Genomic DNA, 18,160 nt, shown 5'->3' on the forward strand with positions numbered 1-18,160 from the left:
GGCAGCTGGCTGCTGCCCTCCTGATGGAGACGGATCACAGCCCCAAGGGGGCTGACAGTGCAGCTCGTGGGGGGTAGGGGCAGGCTGTAGGTCTTTGGTGGGGGTGGGTGGAATTCCTGAAGCCAGTTCCCTGTGGGGCAGACTCTCTCAAGTGTCAGAGGTGAGGGGTTTGAGTCACTGGAAGAGAAACCACACTCGGAGTGGTCTATGTCTGTGTGTTGTCCTGACTTGAGGATTAACCCCCATGTGCCCATGTCACTTCAGAACAAATGGTTGTTGACAAAATGCTTCTGCTCAAAATTCACTGGCCCTGGGTCATCATATGACCCTTCCTAAATGAAGAGGCCTGGCAGGGTCATGTCCCCATGTGTGCAGGGAGGAAGGAAGACAAGAGGTGACTGAACACCTGACATCTCTCCAATTCCACACTGCCTAGCAGATGCTCCACAAAGAGCAGCAGTTAAAAATCTCTTTTGTTTTGGGGAGGAGAGTCTGAGCAGGTCACATGGGTCTTGAAATTTTCCACCTTTTCCAAGTGTCCACTGACTATGTGGCTGCTACCTTGTATGTGGCCAGAATCACATTTCTTGCTCCTGTTGTTCTCTGACACTCAGCATGGAGAGCTGCCCCTTTAGACCCCTGCACCCATCCACACCCCCACTGCAGTGACTTCACCACCTCCTTAGGCCCGGAAGTCGCTCCTGCCTTTTCATGTCAGGCACAGTCTTGACCTGGGTCTCTGATGCCTCCACACTTCTGAACCTGCCTGAATCTGGGGACGCTGCTGGATGTTGCATCTTTACTGGCTACTACTTATTTCTCATGTTATTCGCATCTCAGACTCTGTCCCTCTCTCTTCTGGAAATGGTTTTGTTTTCAGGACACCTCAGAGAATTGGCAGCTTAGTTAGAAATGGAATAGAAAACCCCTCAGAATTGCTGTTCTGTGTTTTCCTCCCGGAGAATATATATCAATTTTGGTGTTTGTCTGTGTTTCGGGGTGGAGAGTAGTGTGTCCAGCTGGGCACAGCTCACTCAAAGATCCCAGGATTCTCGTCACACATCAGGTCGTGTCCACTTTTGCAGCTTCTCTTCACTCATTTCATTCAAATGAAATCAACACCATGCTCACAAGTGAAAATCATAAAGTCCAGATGACCAAAGACACTGTTATTTCAATGTACTTGGTAATCAGCTTCCCAAAGCAGAGACAAGAAAGTTAGCACAGGGAATACTGTGCCATATACCAAAGAGCAAGATTCACATTTCCTAGGATTCCAAGCAGATGGTGGAAAGAAAACACCTATTTCATCCCTGTGGTCAATAGCTATGGGACAAGTGCCAGGACCCATTCCTGCCTGCCCTAGTAAGAGAACTCTCTGAGGTTTATCAAAGAAGCAAAAGGACACCTCACAGCAAAGATCCGTTTCAGAGATTCCCCTCACAACCCAAGACAAACCTCATGTGACTGCAGATCCTGGACCATTGCTGTAAGTGTGGGGGTGTCCTGCTACTCCTAGTGTCCCCACTGTTAACCTGGCCTTTCACGGGGCAGAGAATCTGTACATGTCTTTGGAATAACTGAGCCAATGAGCAGGGGTCTCAGATTGTCTGCTACTTTCTTTAATAACCCAGGAAAATTCAATTAACTGAGATCATTTAGTTATTGTGAATGACAGACAAGAAGGCCATAAGCATGAATTCACTATGAGTACTTTTATTATCCAACTCTTCTCCATATAATACTATTGCTACAGAAGTTCACATTTTCAAAACATTTCTTATTTCGATTCCATTGCATTCTGTTCAGGACCACAAAACAAAATGGAAGACTTTCCAATCTCTTTCAGAAAACAGCAAAACTCTTGCTTTTGAACTGTGTTACATCAAATACACTCGGATCAATATCATTCACAAAGCTAAGATATGGAAGTTTCTTTAGCCTTCTTTGAAACCAAACTTTGAAAAATTTCTAAAGAAAACAGAGATGAATCCCCATGTCATCATAGAGAACAGGAACCAAAAGATGCTACAAACTGGTTCCCCTTACTAGCCCGGGTCCTCACATTTTAGAAAGCTGACTACCCCCCTCTTTAACCACAGAGAGAAAGAACAACCTGGCTGCTGCTCTGTCCCAGGCCCCCTATTCCTCCTCCCTCGCATCTTATGCAGACAGGAATGGGAAGGCCCTCAAAGCCCTTGGGTTGACCGTGAGCATAAATGCCATGACTTGCCACTTGCTGGTCTCCACATAGGCCCGGGTACCCCACAGGAACTCATAGCAAGCAGGGTGGCTGTCAGGCACCTGCTCGTACCGCAGGTATCCCTCCCGCACCCACACTTGGGTCAGAAGCTCCCTGGGTTCCCCAAAGACACAGTGCTCACTCCCAACATACATCCCCATCTTGCTGAGTGCTCCCCAGACCACCTGCTCTGGGGCCGGGTCTCCAAACCGCATGATCATGCTGAGGACCAGCACCAGGAAGCCGGCCTTGGGCAGACCCACCCCATCGCTCAGCATCTCATCGCAAGTGAGGCCCAGGATGGGGACCAAGATGTAGGTGTGCTCCGCTGGGTCCACCTCCTTCACATCCACGCCAAACAACAGCTGCAGGCACACTGAGACCTCCCTGAAGACCACCAGGAAGTGCTCCTGGTTATCCCTGAGGACCTCACTCAGCATTTCCGCCTGGGAGGTCAGCTCCTTGGCTCGATACTTGAGGAGCAGGAACTTCATCAGTTTACCTATCATCCTTTGCAGAATTTCTTGGGGCAAGGCCTCCACAGGAGCGGAGGAGGATGCTGGGGGATAGGAGGCCAAGTGGGATGCGGACTCCCCCACCTCAGCCTCCAAGAGCAGCACCTCGACAGGGCCCTGGTCCTCGCCTGGGTCCTGAAGGCCTTCTTCGGGTTTCCTGAGCTCACTCATCTCAACCACGAGCACAATGCCTGAGATCAAACAAAACACGGAAGTGAGGCAGAGGTACAGATGGGGACCAAGGGCCTCTGGGAGAGAGGAGGTGTGAGCAACCTGGGCTAAGAAACACATCCTGGATGGTACAACACAGGCCACTTACAGATCTCCCTTTGAGGGGTACTCTCAGACCTCACAGGAGTGCTCCTCCTGGGAGGCCAACCCCTGGCTACCCGAAGGAGGAACGGAGGTGGCTCCCAAGCAAGTCGCCAGCACAGCCCGAGATTTCCGGGTCCAAAAAAGTGGGAGGAATTGGGGCTTTCTGGGGCCCCCTATGTTCTGGGATAGGGAGCCTCTGGTTCACTTCAGGTCACCCTCTCACCTTGATTCCTGATACTGCCTGTCTGAACTCAGGACACAGGCTTCAGACCTCTGCCTTCGCCTCCTGGTTCCTGGAGCTCCTGGGAGAGAAATGGAGTTGACATCTAAGGGCTATACTGTGGCACAGCCCTGGGCCTTCTGTGCTGGTAGGTGGAGACGGACACTCGGATTACACCCAGTTGTGTTGTGGGTACCTTGTAATGCTCACCTTTCCCCTGGCATGACCTGGACCTACCCCTTTGGAGGAGTAGAAGGAAACTCAAAACAAGACTCAAGCCTGAACAGAAAGCACTGAGGTGCCCCACATGCGGCTGCACCTGTCCAGGGTCTCGCGCGGGTCCTAGGCTGGGGAGATGCTCGGTCCCCAGCTCCTCCTCACGTCCTGCCTGGCCTCCAAGCACTCGCCACAGGGGCGGGGCTCTGCTCAGTCCAACCTTGGGGTTGGGGAGTTCAGCCCCTGCCAACGTGAAGCCTCCAAATCTGCCCGTAAAACCTCACCTCCCGAGTTCCCTAAGCCAGGGGTCAAGAAACTGCTCACCCTGCTCACCCCAATCTGGGCCCTGCAAGACCCTCTTGCAAGGGTCAAGATCCCTCCATGTTGGGTTCGAACCGCCTCAATCCTTCCTCACATGGAGCCTGGACTCCAGGCAGGACTCGCGTTTGTCCCGTCCGCCATTTTGAGACCCCGCCACTTTCACAAGGCCTCCAGTCCCTCTGAGACCCGCATGTGAGGAAGTCAGACAGACCTAGTGTGCTCTTCTCACCCCAAGGGCTCCCAGGACCGACTACAGGGAAGGGGATCTGTGGGGTTCCATAGGTCCTCACCCAGGTTGCCCAGAGTCCTCCTTCAGGAACTTCACCTTGCCTCCGCGCAGGACCTGGATTCTCGCCTCTCCGCAACTGAAGCCCCGCCCCTTATACCAGGACCCCAGTCTCCTGAAGACCCGGATGTCAGGAAGTCAGCTCATGCCTGTGGCGCTCATCCTGCCCCCACGGTTGCCCTGGACTGACAACAGAGATGCGCTTCTCTGAGGTCTCCTCTGATTAGGGGTTCAGGGTCCTCTAGTCCCTCTTCAGGGTCCTCAAGGTCTTCAACCCGGCAGGACCTGGGACTCGGCCCCCCTGAGGCCCCACCCCATATGTGAGGTCCCCAGTCATAGACCGGGATGTCAAGAAGTGAGACCATGCACTTTGGGCTTATCGTATCCCAAATCGGGCAAGGACCAACAGCAGCTCCAGGATTTTCTGAGGTCTCCTCTGATTTGGGTCCAGGGTCCCCTCAGTCGTCCGTCAGGGTCCTCAAATTGAAACCCTGGAGGAGCTGGGCTTCTTCCCTCTGCTCACTTGAGGCTACACCCCCTTTCCCAGTTTCCCCAGTTTCTCTGAGACCCAGATGTCAGGAATTGCAGCATGTGCTCATCCACCCCCTGTGCTCCCTGAGACTTCATGTGAGCGTCCCGTCTCTGATCAACACAAGGGACATGCCCAGATCTGCCAGGGCTCAAGATGAGGTTCCTGAGGGAGGATATAGGAACCCCACAGATTCCTGACCCTGCTGTCAGCCCTGGGCCACCCTGGTGGTGGGATGAGCGCTTGGCAGCCTCTTCTGACTCCCGCATCTGTGTCTCAAAAACATTAGGCAATTGTTAGAAGCTTCAGGGCCTCAGATGGGCAGTGGGAAAGGTCTTCTTTCTTTTGAGAGTCAAGGTGAGGACACTGAGGAAGGACAGAGGGGAGCCTGGACCCCAGAGCAGAGTGGGCTCTGGGAGGACATTGGGTGGATGAACGTATGCTGGATTTCCTGACTGGGTCTCAGAGAGACTGGGGACCTGGTATGGGGGTTGACTTCCTAATATGCAGATTTCAGACTGGTGTCCTAGTATACAGAGATGACTTTCTGACATCTGCATTTCAGAAAGACTGGGTTCCTGGTATGAGGTTTTGGGCTTTTTTAGGGGAGAGGACAGGATCTGAACTCGTACCTGGAGATAAGGTGAGGTCTCTGAGGGAAGGCTGATGGGACCGCAAGTGAAAACTCAAGGAATCCCAAGATAAGAGTGATGGAACCCCACAGTTCCCTGCCCCTGCCATCGGCCCTGGGAGCTCTCGGGGTGAAAAGAGCACACTAGGTCTGTCCTGACTTCCTGACATCCAGCTCTGTGAGACTCGGGACATGGCTTGAGGAGCAGGGACTACGGTGGGGAGAGGACCGAGACTAGGTACTCCTGGAAATCAAGGTGAGGACCCTGAGGGAGGACTGAGGGTAGCCAGATCTCAGAACAGAGGGAACCGTGGTAGTCCCTGGGCAGGATAACCTCATGCCGGATGGCCTAACAACCCTGGCAGAGAGACTGGGGACCTCTTGAAAGGCGGGGAAACTCCAAATGGCAGATGGGACACTTGCAGTTCTTGTCTGGAGTCTAGGCTCCATGCAAGGAAGGACTAAGGCAGTTAGACCCCAACAGGGAGGGATCTTGGCCCTTACAAGGGGGTCTTGGAGGGCACAGAGTGGGGTGAGAAGTTTCTTGACCTCTGGCTTAGGGACCTCGGGAGGTGAGGTTTTTCAGGCAAAGCCGAAGGCTTCCGGTCAGCAGAGGCTGGACTCCTCAAACGCAGTGGAGGACTGAGCAGACCCCCGCCCCTGTGGTCAGTGCTGGGAGGGCAGGCAGGATGTGAGGAGGAGCTGAGTACCAAATATTTCCCTAGCCTAGGCCCCACAGGAGACCCAGGGCAGATGCACCCGCACGTGGGCCCCTCAGCGCTTTCTGTTCAGTCTCAGGTCTTGTTCTGAGTTTCCCTACGGGCCCCCAGAGGGGAAGTACCAGGTTGTGGCAGGGGAAATGTAAGCACTACAAGGGAGCTCTAAGGGGACCTCTCACCACACAACTGAGGGGACCTCACAGTATGCACCCCTCGTACCCTCAGAGAATGCTCAGGGCTGTGCCACAGGATAACACTGAGGTGCCCCCTCCATTTCTCACAGGAGCTGTAGGACCCAGGAGGTGAAGACAAATGTCTGAGGCCAGTTTCCTGAGGTCAGAGAGCTGAGGAGGTCTAGGCAATGCCAGGAGTCAAGGTGACGAGGGTGCCCTGAGTGGACACCAAGTGCTGCCCATCCCAGAACAGAGGGGACCCCACAAGGGCCTAATCCACTCACCTTGTCAGTCCCAGAAATCTAGGGCTGTGCTGAACACACTCTGGGGAGCCACCTCACATCCTTCTTCAGGTAGCCAGGGGACTGGTCACTCCAGAGGCATGTCCCTTTGTGGTCTGAGAGCACTTTTCAAGAGGAGACCTGCAAGTGTCTTGTGGCCGCCCAGGGTGCAGTTCTCATGTGCGGCCATTCACAGGCCATCTATCCACCACCCAGGCCCATTGTCCCCATCTGTCCCATTTGCCCCCATGCCTCACTCCTGCCTCACTCTGTAGTTTCATCTCGGGAATCATGCTCATGGTCGAGATGACTGAGCTGAGCAAGCTCGAGGAAGACCTTTAGGACCCAGGTGAGGCCAGAGACATGTGGAGGTGCAGCACTCTGGGACTAAGGCAGGGGAGGCTGCATCCCCCTCAGCCTCCTCCCCCACAGTCTCCTGCTCCGCCCTTGTGGAGGCCTTGACCCCGGAAGCTCTGAATAACCTAGTGGCTAACTTGGTGAAGTTCTTGCTCCTGTAGTATCTGGCCAAACATCTGACATCCCAGGCAGAAATACTGAAGAAGGTCCTCAGGGATAACCAGGAGCACATCCTGGTGGTCTTCAGTCAAACTTCAGAGTGTCTACAGGTTGTCGTTGGCCTGGAGGTAAAGGAGTTGGACCGTCTACATAATGGTCCCCACCCTGGGCTTCACCTGTGATGTGATGCTGAGCAATGGGCAGAGCCTTCCCAAGTCTGGCCTCCTAGTACTGGTCTTCAACCTGATCATGCAGAATGAAGACCTGCTTCCTGAGAAAGCAGTCTTGAGAGCACTCAGCAGGATGGGGGTGTGTGTTGGGAGTGAGCACTGTGTCTTTGGGGAGCCCAGGGTGCTGCTGACCCAAGTGTGGGTGCGGGAGGGCTGCCTGGAGTACCAGCAGGTGCCTGACAGCCACCCTGCTCGCTTTGAGTTCCTGAGGGGTCCCTGGCCTATGTAGAGAAAAGCAAGTGGCAAGTCATGGTATCTGTGCTCAGCATCAAATAGAGGGCTTTGAGGGCCTCCCCACTCCTGTCTGCAGAGGCTGCGAGGGAGAAGGAATAGGCGGACTGAGCCAGAGCAGCAGCCAGGGTAATCCTTCCCTCTGTGATTGAAGAGGGAGTAGTCACCCTTCTCAGAAGTGAGGGCCCGGGCCAGTTGGGGGAACCAGTGCACAGCATCTGTTGTCTCCTATTCTCTACAATGACATGGAGATTCATCTGTTTTCCTTAGAAAATCTTCAAGCTTTGATGGTTTTCCCAAAAGGCTAAATGAAGTTCAGTGTCTTAGCTTGGAGAATAAGGTTGATGACTATGTGTTCGTGCTTACACAGTTCAAGAACTTGAGTTTTGCTGTTTTGTAAGAGATTGGAAACTCTTCCATTTTGTTTTGTGACCCTGAATGGGACACAATGGAATTGGGATTCGAACCATTTCAGAAATATCAGCTTGTGGTGGAGTGGTGGAGTCGCTCAGTCATGTCCGACTCTTTGCGACCCCATGGACTGTAGCCCACAAGGCTCCTCAATCCATGTGATTTTCCAGGCAAGAGTACTGGTGTGGGTTGCCATTTCCTTCTCCAGGGGATCATTCTGACCCAGGGATGGAACACCGGTCACCAGATTGTAGACTGACGCTTTAGCGTCTGAGGCACCAGGGAAGCACTAATATTAATGGGGCAAGAATTAGATGATAAAAGCAATTGCAATGAATTCATCCATCTGTCCTTGTGTGTCATTCTCAAAAACTAAATTATCTTTATTTGGGTTTGCCTGAGTTATTTAAGGAATTAGCAGACAATTAATCTGAGGACCCTGTTCACTAGCTCATATATTCCAAAGACCTTTATGGAGTATCTGCTCCAGGAAAGGCCATTTTAGGAGTGGGGACACTAGGAGAAGCAGGACAGCCCCACACCTAGAGCAAAGGTCTAGGGGCCGCAGTCACACAAGGAAGGTGGAGAGACCTCCCCTAGTCGCACTGAACAAGGCAACACGAGGTAGGATGGTGGGGCTCCAGGAGGAGCACTCGAGGTTCAGCGCCTGAGCCAAGGTGGTTTGGGGCTTTGGAATTCTGGGTTCCTTTGTGGGAGGTGGTCGAGGTGAGACAGGCAGGTGGCAGCCCTCAGAATTGCAGACAGTGTGTCTTCGGGGTGATGGCAAAATCTGAAATGGATCATTGCTGTAAGGTGTCCTTTTGCATCTTGGATAAAGCACAGAGAGGAAGGAAGGGGTCCTAACTCTTGTCACATTGCTGTTGATCACAGGGGCAAAGGAGATGTTTTTTACCCCACATCTGCTAGGAATGCTGCAGAACTTTGGTCGCACTCCCTTGAAGTGGTGCCCAAGAACTGCATGGAACAACGCATTCTTTCCTGGCCCCGGACATCCAGAACCCACGGTGTAAATTAGCTTTCAATTATCGTGATTGTAATTGGCCATTGTAATCAAGGACTTGACCTTAGTTGGGGCTGCAAGAAAGGAAAGTACTGTTTTGGATGGAAGACCAGCTAGGGCAAAGGCAAAGAGTGGATCTTGCTTCTATTTCCTGGAGCAGCTTGGGTCCTGTTGGAACACTCCTTCACACCCAAATTTAACAAGTCTTCTATGGAAATGGGGCTTGCCCGGTAGCTCAAATAATGAAGATTCTGCTTGCATTGTGGAAGACCTGGGATGGATTCTTGGGTCAGGAAGACTGCCTGAAGAAGGGCACGGCAACCCACTCCAGTATTCTTGCCTGAAGAATTCCATGGACAGAGGAGATTGGCAGGCTACAGTCCATGGAGTAGCAAACAGTCAGATACAACTGAGCTACTAACATTATGGTCCACTATGGTCTAAGTTGCAAAGTTTCTTAGTTTTATTTGTGAAACATCTTATTTGGCTGACTAGGTATCCCACATCCTATTGAGGTGCACATTCTCGGACAAGCCCTGGACCACAACGTAGCCAACCCCTTCCCACAGTGGAGAGTGGAGGACAGTCTGGGGGCAACATTGTGACAGATTCCTGCCCCGACATCATAGAGGCAATGGAGTCCAGGCCCTGGCAGCTGCATCCCATCTCTCAGGTGCATCCTACATTCCAACACATGGGCTCCTCAAACCGGCTGGCTTCGCAGGAGAAGAACTGAGGCCACGGGGCTTGGAATCTTCCCAGGCCCATGTGCTATTGAGGGATGAGTTGGGTTCAGAGCCCTGCTCTCAATTCCTCTGGAGGCCCCGCCCTTCTGGCCCACTCCAGGCCACAGGCAGACCTTCCTTCTTCTCACATCTTCCCCTTCTCAGTGCTACATGATGCCTCTGAGATGACAAAAAGCAGGCCCGAGGATGGAAGGGGATGTAGAGAATCAGAAGCACTGTGGGGCTGCTGTGTGGTTTGCTGAGAACTGACTTTGCCGGGGGCCGGCATCTCTGTCTAATCCCAGTGCTTCCCGCCAAAGGGCGGAGCCCTGTCCCTGCTGCTGCCATGGGGTGTCCTGCCCAACTGCACCTGCCAGGCTGACCAGCTCCTCACCGAGCAGGAGGGAGGGAGTGTCTGACCTTATGGCACCAATACCCACTGGGATAAGGCCCCTACAGGCCCCTCTTCAGATACAGGAGGGAAGGTAACACAACCCTCGAAGCTCCAGGTCTCCCCAGGCCCAGTGAGGGAGGGGAGCAGCTGGAGGGCCTCTGGGCTGGGGACACTGGGGCAGGGATGCCAAACACAGGGGCAAGAAAGTGAGGCTGAGAAAGGCAGGCCTTGGAAGTCATGAGGGTTTGTGTGTGCACAACACGGGTGTCCTGAACCTGAGCTGAAAATACTCCTCAGTGGATGCAAAACCACTGCCCGGGCCCATGTGGTGCCTGGAGGAGGGGGACCAGAAAAGGCAGCTCCCTCAGGACCCAGGGATGAGGAGGGGCCCTGGGTAGGGTGGGGTTGTGAGCAGGAAAGCCCACAATAGCCAGGCTGCCCACAGATAGCACGGTTTTCGGTCCCCTTTGGAGGAGCCGTCAGAGACCCACAATGAGGATCACAGCTTCCAGGGTCATGTCCCAGTCAGATGAACCAACCTGATGAATCCTTTGTCAACCTGTTTAGGAGCTCAAAGGCCAGGGAGCAAGCCCAAGTCAAGGCCTGTGAGCTCCATTCTGGCTGCCAGTCCTCAGGCTGAGTGCCTCTGGGAGAGCCTCTTCCAAACACTCTTAGGTCTCCCCTTTCAGACACCAGGCTGTGGCCCTCTCACGACGCAAATGATCCTGCTGAGTGGCATACCAGGTGCACAGTGCCCTAGGGTACTCGACACACTTAACTTTCCAAGGTGCCGGTCTGTCCCCTACATGGTGATTTTGAAGAACAGTGGCCCACAAAGGTCAGAGAACATGCACCTCCAAACCCACCGCCCCATCATCCATAGGCAGTGAACACAGGTGACTCTCACTCAGGTTGTGTCCAGTCCCACACCCATACTCTCATGCATTTTCAAGTACAGGTAGTAAGGAGCTCCCTTTGGTCATATCAAGCTAAGTTACTCAGACATGTCCCTGAGAGTGAGTGTGTGTAAAGAAGGCCCCTTGGAAAACACCTAACCTGTGAGCCAACAAAATCATTCAATGTTCCTGCCACCTGGGTAAGGGAGAACTGGTCCACAGTGCTGGTGGGGACAGGGGCATTGGTGGAAAAGATCAGAGCTGGCCTCGGAGAGGATCAGTGAAGTGCCTGTTTTCAACAGAACAGGCTGTATCTTGAGCCCCCAACCAAGTCCTTGAAATGGCAGGTAACCAGATATATCCAAGTTGCACATGGGAGTCTAGGACCGGGGGTGGCAGAAGCCCAGCCACCCCACTGTCCAAAGGAAAGAGAGCTTTCGAGGCAGCCTCCAGGGAGGCTGAATCCGAGTCTGAGACTCTGGGAATGGGATGGAAAAAGCATACACACAGATGTTCCCTAAGTGAGGACTCTAGGGCCACGAGAGTGGTCTTTATGGGAATGAATGGAAACTGAAGACAACAGCCTGTGATCTGCAGCGGGATGCCATCTGGGGGTGGGCAGAGCTCAGGAGGCTCTAAGCTCAGCAGATCCCTTGGCTGTGCCCTACCACAAGGCCTCCGGGGGAGTGTGTGTCTGAGGTGCTTGGGGAACAGTCAAGTGGAAATTGAGGTCACACCCACTGTGCTCAGGCAGGGCCCTACACTGAGGAAAGCTCGACCTGGGGGGCGATCGGGACAGGAAACAGGACTCTGACTTTGGGGCTGTCTGAGTGGAACCTGCCAACTGGCAATACTAGTCAGAAGAGACCAAAGCCAGAATAGGGACAATGCCTGGGGACGAGGGAGACCACCACCTCAGGCTAGGCCAACCAGCCCACTATGGACCCCATCTTCTGGGAGGGACTGTCACCAGGGCTCCATCTGGCCCCTGGGGTCTCTCTCGGTGGTAGATGAGCCAGGACTCACCAGGGCCTGCCCCTTTAGCAGAAGGCAGTCACAGGCCTGCCCGTTGGAAAGGGAGGGGTGGAGCCAAGGGCATGGTTCTCAACCGGTCCAGGGCTTGACCCCCTGAAACAAGGCGCATGGCAGCAGATGGGAACCTTTGCAGGCAACCTGAAACACACTTTTCTGTACTTTAAGACAGGAGATAAGCTGGGGATCACATCTCAGTCCCCAGATCCCCTCTACCACACGGGGCCATGGCTGCTTCTCCACATCACCTGTGACATCATGAATCAAGTAAGGAAGTGAACCACTTAATTGGCTGCCTGGTCCATGACCCAGATTCTAGAATCCCCAGAGAGAATTTATTGGGCACTACCACCTTTCCCTGAGGCCATTCTGCCCTGACCATTCACTGCTTGGGTAGAAAATGCTTCTGAACTAGACTGGCTCCATGGATAATCAGAGTTCCAATGAGGCACGTGCAGCCCCATTTGCCCCATCCACTGATGGAGAGCCCGCATCAGGGCCACCCACGTCGATGTCACCAAGATCCAAATGTGGATTCAGAGGAGGCTTTGGAGAAGTGGCGGGACCAACCCAAGAGCCCAGGTCCCGGCTCCCAAGACAACCCGCCCCACAGGGCCCGAACCCAGCAGCAGCCAATGAGGAAGGGAACAATGCCATCCTTGGGCTGTCCTTCCCCAGGAAGCTTGGGATGAGCTTGGAGGATGTGGCCTTCACCTCTGTGCACGGGAATGACATGGCAGACATTGTGGTAATTGAGGCAGATCTCTTCGAGACTGAGGTCCTCCAGCACAGAACACAGACAGGATCTTCAAGATAGCATCAAAAGCTTCATCTACGAACTGAACCTGCATGGGTCCAGTAAAATCCACCATTCGGGTAGCTCTGCAGGGTAGAAGAGGATGACGGTAATGTAAAAAGCCCTTCTGGGGAGACTGGATTAGACAAGCCAAGTGCTGGGTGGATTTCAATTTCCAGGAGAACTTTCCTCTCGTGAGAATGTGGTTAAGGATAAAGGAGAAATCAGGCCTTGTCGTGTTTCACGAATCCCCTTAGACAGGATCCACAGGGGTGACTCCACACTCTGAGAGGCCACTTGATTTCAGGGAGTCCCCATAACACCTGCCAGGAATGAGAAGACCTTGTTTCCATAGTTCGGCAAAGTGGGGACAGTGGTGGGAAGGAGGGTGGTGAGGAAAAGCTATTCTCCCCCACGATGGCTATAGTGATTCATCTCCTTTCAGATTTATCACTACTCCAAGTTCCAGAGAGACAAGCCTCTCCTCCTGCAGAACATCTAGAGGAAATGAGACCCCAGAAGAATGCTCAGCCTGCCACTGGCATAACAGCGACCCCAAAGAGAAAGAAGCAAGCAGTGGTGACCAGATGTTCTCCTCGATTCCATTGCTAGTGCACCGAAGAGTCTGACAAGCAGGTCTAGAGGGTACCTCAACTGTACACGGAACCCTCGGCCAGCACTCATTTGTGTTCTGTGGCCTTTGGTTTATGGGCAGTGGATCCCGGGGGTCCTGGTCAAGCCATCTCCTCAGCAAGCAGGGCTGCCCCAGTGGAGAGGGTCCATCCAGCAATGGCATGTCTGTAGCCCCAGCTACTGCTGGGAGGGACGGCGCACGGGAACTGCCCCAGAGCTCCCCAAGGTACCCAGATTATTGTTCGGCGATGATTTTGTACAACAGCTATGATTCCATCATGAGGGGAGCCATTTCAGTTGTGGGGCCAAACTAGGCTGCTGAGGCAGAGGAGGACCAGGGGGAGTCCTCAGATTACAAGTGTGACCTCTGTGAGGAGTTTAAGGACAAGCCCAATCCCTGAGCTCCCAGATCCCCAGGGACACTCAAAAGCACTCTTTTGTAATCAACAATCTATTTTTGGCTCTAATAAAGTACACCAAAACTTCACGGGAGTAGATAGAGAAGCAAATGAGAACTTCGAGTCTGTTTTCTTTCTGTCTGTCCATGCTATTCGCAGGGCCCTGGCTGAGCCAGATGAGGCTGGAAGGTCATGCCCCAGGCAGGCCTCAGTCTGGTCCCCATGGTCCCTTTTCACCTGAAGCAGTAGCATTTCACATGTGCTGCCAACAATGTGGCTCCTGAGACATTCGCTGAGGCCGTGACAGAATGGGTGGTTCCCTGGGCCTTGCCTGCTGCATAGCAGAAGACCAAGTCTGGCTCCTGACCAGGGGGGTGTCACCTTCCATGAGTCCTGCACCCTGAAACAGAAGGGGCTCCTCCTGGGTCCCTGATGATGCCACAAGTTGCTGATCAGCAGCTGAGCATTGGCAGCTCCCAATCCAGGGGCTTCCCCAAGAGCCTCACTGGAAAGCATGGTCACCCCAACCGTCAAGGGCCTTGCAAACACATTGCCCCAAACCTGAAAAGAAATGCAAGATTTCCACAAGGTGAATACCAGCTGGTGTTGCTCTACCCTCACAGCTTTATTTAGAATCCAGGCACCTCACCCAACACACAGTTCCTGGTCCAGACATCAGCCCCTTAGAGGATGCTCCTGGTGACACAGAAAGGGGGTGGTCACAGACGGCAGGCTCTTTCCATCTGCCTCCATGCTGTCCACTAGCAGGAGAGTGGCAACCCAGAGGACCCGTCCATCACTTGCATTCTGCAGGGAAGTCAGGAAGGAGGGCTGGACAGGTGGAGAGAAGCACATGGTTAGTTCCAAGACAAAGAGCCCTGAAACCCTGGGAGCACTGAGGAGGGAGGGTGGGTCCCCCTAGCTTTGCAGGTCAGTGGCCAGGCTCTGGTCCTTTCTCAGCACAGACAGTCACAGTCCTGGGCTTGGCTACACCCCCACCCCCACCTCACCCCTCATCAGGCTCCATCACTGCTGACTCTGCAGATCCCCCATGTTACCCCAAGGCTGCTGAGGGCAGATCAGTGCTAACTAATCTGGCCTTGGCCCTGGGGCTGCCCGTGATGGCCCTGCCAGGTGTCTTCCCCTAGCATTTGGGATGATCTTCCTCCCAGCCCTTGGCACAGCAGTGCCTGCACAGTCAGCAGATTCCCCGGCCCCTGCCCAGGGCCTTCAGAAAGAATAAAGAAGAGCAGGGACTGCTGGGTCGGGTGTTCTCCCTATCCTCACCAGGGCCTGGGATGGCACCAGGCAGGGATCACTGAATTGAAACGTCAAATAACCCGCTTGGATACTGTCACACCTTTCCACGGCTGAGGCACTGCAGAGGTGCCGAGAGATAGAGATAACACATGCCTGCAGGGGACCTGACCACAGGCACCTCCATCCTCACTTCTATCCTTGTACCTGGAGAGGGGTCCCTGTTTACTGGAGGTGGGGAGAGGCAGAGGAGCAAAGCCACAGGCCTGAACCTCAGCGGGGTCTCAACACCTCGCAGAACCTCCATTTCCACATGGCTGTAAGAATGGGGACAAGGTCCAAAAGGAACCCAGCCCAGAGCCTCCTGGGCCTTTCCATCCCGAGCACAGCAGAGCCACAGTTCCCACAGCCCTCATGAGAGCCAACGTCAGCCAACATCTCAACCCCGGCTTCTGGCCTCCTGAAACAACACAGTTCGTAGTCTGAGTCACGCAGCCCATGTGACCCTGATGCGACTGCCAGCAAATGAAGCCAGAGAGTCAGCCCTGTCCAGACAACCCTACCCAGGGGCAAGTGGGGAGTGGGGGACTGTGACTTCTACACTCCCAGCACCTCGAGCACACTCCTCCACCTCTGCACAACTTCATGCGTCTGTTTACACCTCCCAGTGTTGGGGGTCCCACAAGTTACTGATGGGAGGGAAGGGAAAACTCATTCTGCCAATACAGCCACTCAAATTGACCACACACTCACTGCCTGAAGAGCCATGCAGGAGGAGGCCCAGAGCACTGGTTACACACCCAAGGTGCTAACAGACACCAGCACACATCCTTCCACAAATGCTCCCCCATGTCCATTCCCCCAACCACAGGCAAGGGCGCCATGTCCTCATGCACTGCCTGGCTCCGATCACCAGCATCATCATCCCACTGAATCTCTGTCCACCTGATGGGTGACAAAGTATCACCCTCCTCACTGGCTCTGGGTGAGTTAACAGGGAATCCGGCTGTCCCCTGGGGTTTGGCCATTGCTATGTCTTCTACTGGGGTATGTGACTGGATCCCAGGCTTGCCAGTTTCCACCACTCCGTGTCTCAGCCAACCCAACCCCTTCCTTCTGGGCGCCACTGAAGCTCAACTGTGTGGGTGGGATGCCTGAGCAAGAAGGGGCTGCAAGCACTCCTATCCCTGGAAACAAAGGGTGCCTGCTTGGTGGCCAGAGAAGAAAACACACTTTTGCCTGCTAGTCTGGGCAGCCTCACCTGCATGAGCACCAGAGGAACAGGGAGAATATCACCTGTGACTAGACAGCAATGTTGGACAACAAGCCACCACTTTTCTTCTCGGCAGGAGACTTAGACCACAGGGACCCAGGAGAGCCGATTAGATGTGAAACACTCGTGCAGGTATCTTCAGGGTGGGTTCTGCTCATCACAGCAGCTGGCCTGTCCTCACACGGCTGGGACAGGGACCCCACGATGCCTCAGCATGCATCCTCCAGGAATGATGGTGATTTATAGCCCAGGACACCCCACAAGGAACAAGAAAAAATGACTCCTTCCCTCACACTGCCACTCTGGAAGCATATGGGGGCGATCACAATGGGTCGGCTGCCCTCCATGGATTCCTGGTTGGGCCCCACCAGGAGGGGAACCGCCGACAAGCCACTGAGTACTTCAGGGTCAGGGCCTGCCTGGTGGGGGCGGCTTGCAGGGATCAGGTGGGGCTCGCATGAAGTCACAGTCTGCGGGCGGAGCGGGAGGCTAGAAGGAGGTCAAGGACTCCTTCGCATGTGTCCCAGGGCATTGCTGGGACACTAGCATCTAGCACCCTGCCTGTAAGAGAGGGTTCCTTCATGTCCTTTTCAGTCCCTTGGTTACTGACTAGCTTCAGTTCCAGGCCTTGGACTCCCACAGGACAAACCCAGGAGCAGCTGTGTAGCTCTGGGACATCAGCCAGGCTTCCCCTCTGTCCCCAGGGCAGCTGTTGGCTCTGCCCCTCTCCATATGGCCCAGATCAAGGGGCCAGCCTGAGAACCCGACGCGTTTCTGATTTCATCTCAGTTTCACTGCAGTTCCTTGAGAGGTCACAAGTGTCCACTTTGCTGCTACTTCTGGGGTTGATGCCTGTCCAGGGCATGGGGCACCACCCAGGGTACGTCAGGAGGTTCTGTGAACCTCTGGCGCGGCCCCACTCGCATTCACATCACAGGCCTTTAATCGCATCTGACCTGGGAGCAGGATGTGCTGGTTCGCGTGTCTCCATCACTGCTGAACTCTGGGGTCTATGTGCTCTTCATTGTCCTCCATCTGGGCAAGATGGCCATGACACGGGCGCCAGGCCCCCAGCACTGGAGGGGGCTTCTGGACAGCAGACTGCAGCCGACTGAACGGGTCCAGCTGTTTCTTTCTGAGATCGAGGAGCAGAGACAGCGGTCTGGAGTGCACATTGCCATCCCATACCCATGGCGAGAAGATTTCAGTGGGTGGACACTTGTGCTCTGGGCGGGAGCCCCATCTGGCTACCATTTGATTACTTGCATGCCCACCGTGGTGACTTGGCCGAGCACAGAGAGTGTGTGAGGAGTAAAGAGCAGAGAGTGCCCATGAGGCACCACCAGAGGTGAGAAGGTTCTCCACTTCATGAGTGGGAAGTGCATCCCCCCTCTTTTTCTATGCATTTCTCTTTTACTCACTGGAGTAAAATGTAGTATTTATGTAGGATTTCCGTTAGGCCTTACCATCTTTCACTCACATCACATGTTCTCCCAGGTATCACTAAACCCTGCACTGGCTATGGGGGATGATGCATTCGAGTCTCTCCCAGCTCAAGACCGACTGGTGATTCCTTGGGACTGGCCCTGTGTCCCTTGCCCCTTGACCCCCTCTGCTCAGAAACCCCAGTCCAGGGGATCCTGCCGAAATGACTGCAGAGTCAGAGTTAATGGGGTCTCTCACATCAGTGTCAAGTTGACCCTGTGTCTAGCAACATCCACCCCTCTGAAGGTCCCACCTCCCTATGTGGGGTCACTGACCAAGAGCCTGAGGTCCCTTTGGGAGGGGCTGGGGTCATTCCCTTGTCTGTTTGCTCTGGTGCTGCAGCGTCCTTCCCCCCATCCTGTTCCTTAGTTCCAGATCTGAAAATGGCTTGGGGGCCGAACCTGGACGAGGGAT

At 54.1% G+C, this 18,160-nt stretch overlaps 1 protein-coding gene across 1 annotated transcript; it reads right to left on the minus strand.

The window, feature by feature from the left end:
* Positions 1–2,163: 2,163 nt before the first annotated feature.
* On the minus strand, positions 2,164–2,928 carry LOC136154620 (melanoma-associated antigen 9-like). The gene has a single exon (XM_065916823.1). It carries the CDS (start codon positions 2,926–2,928, stop codon positions 2,164–2,166), a length of 765 nt encoding a protein of 254 aa, XP_065772895.1.
* Positions 2,929–18,160: the final 15,232 nt, after the last annotated feature.

The sequence above is a fragment of the Muntiacus reevesi genome, chromosome X (assembly GCF_963930625.1).
Source record: "Muntiacus reevesi chromosome X, mMunRee1.1, whole genome shotgun sequence".
NCBI classification, from domain to species: domain Eukaryota; kingdom Metazoa; phylum Chordata; class Mammalia; order Artiodactyla; family Cervidae; genus Muntiacus; species Muntiacus reevesi.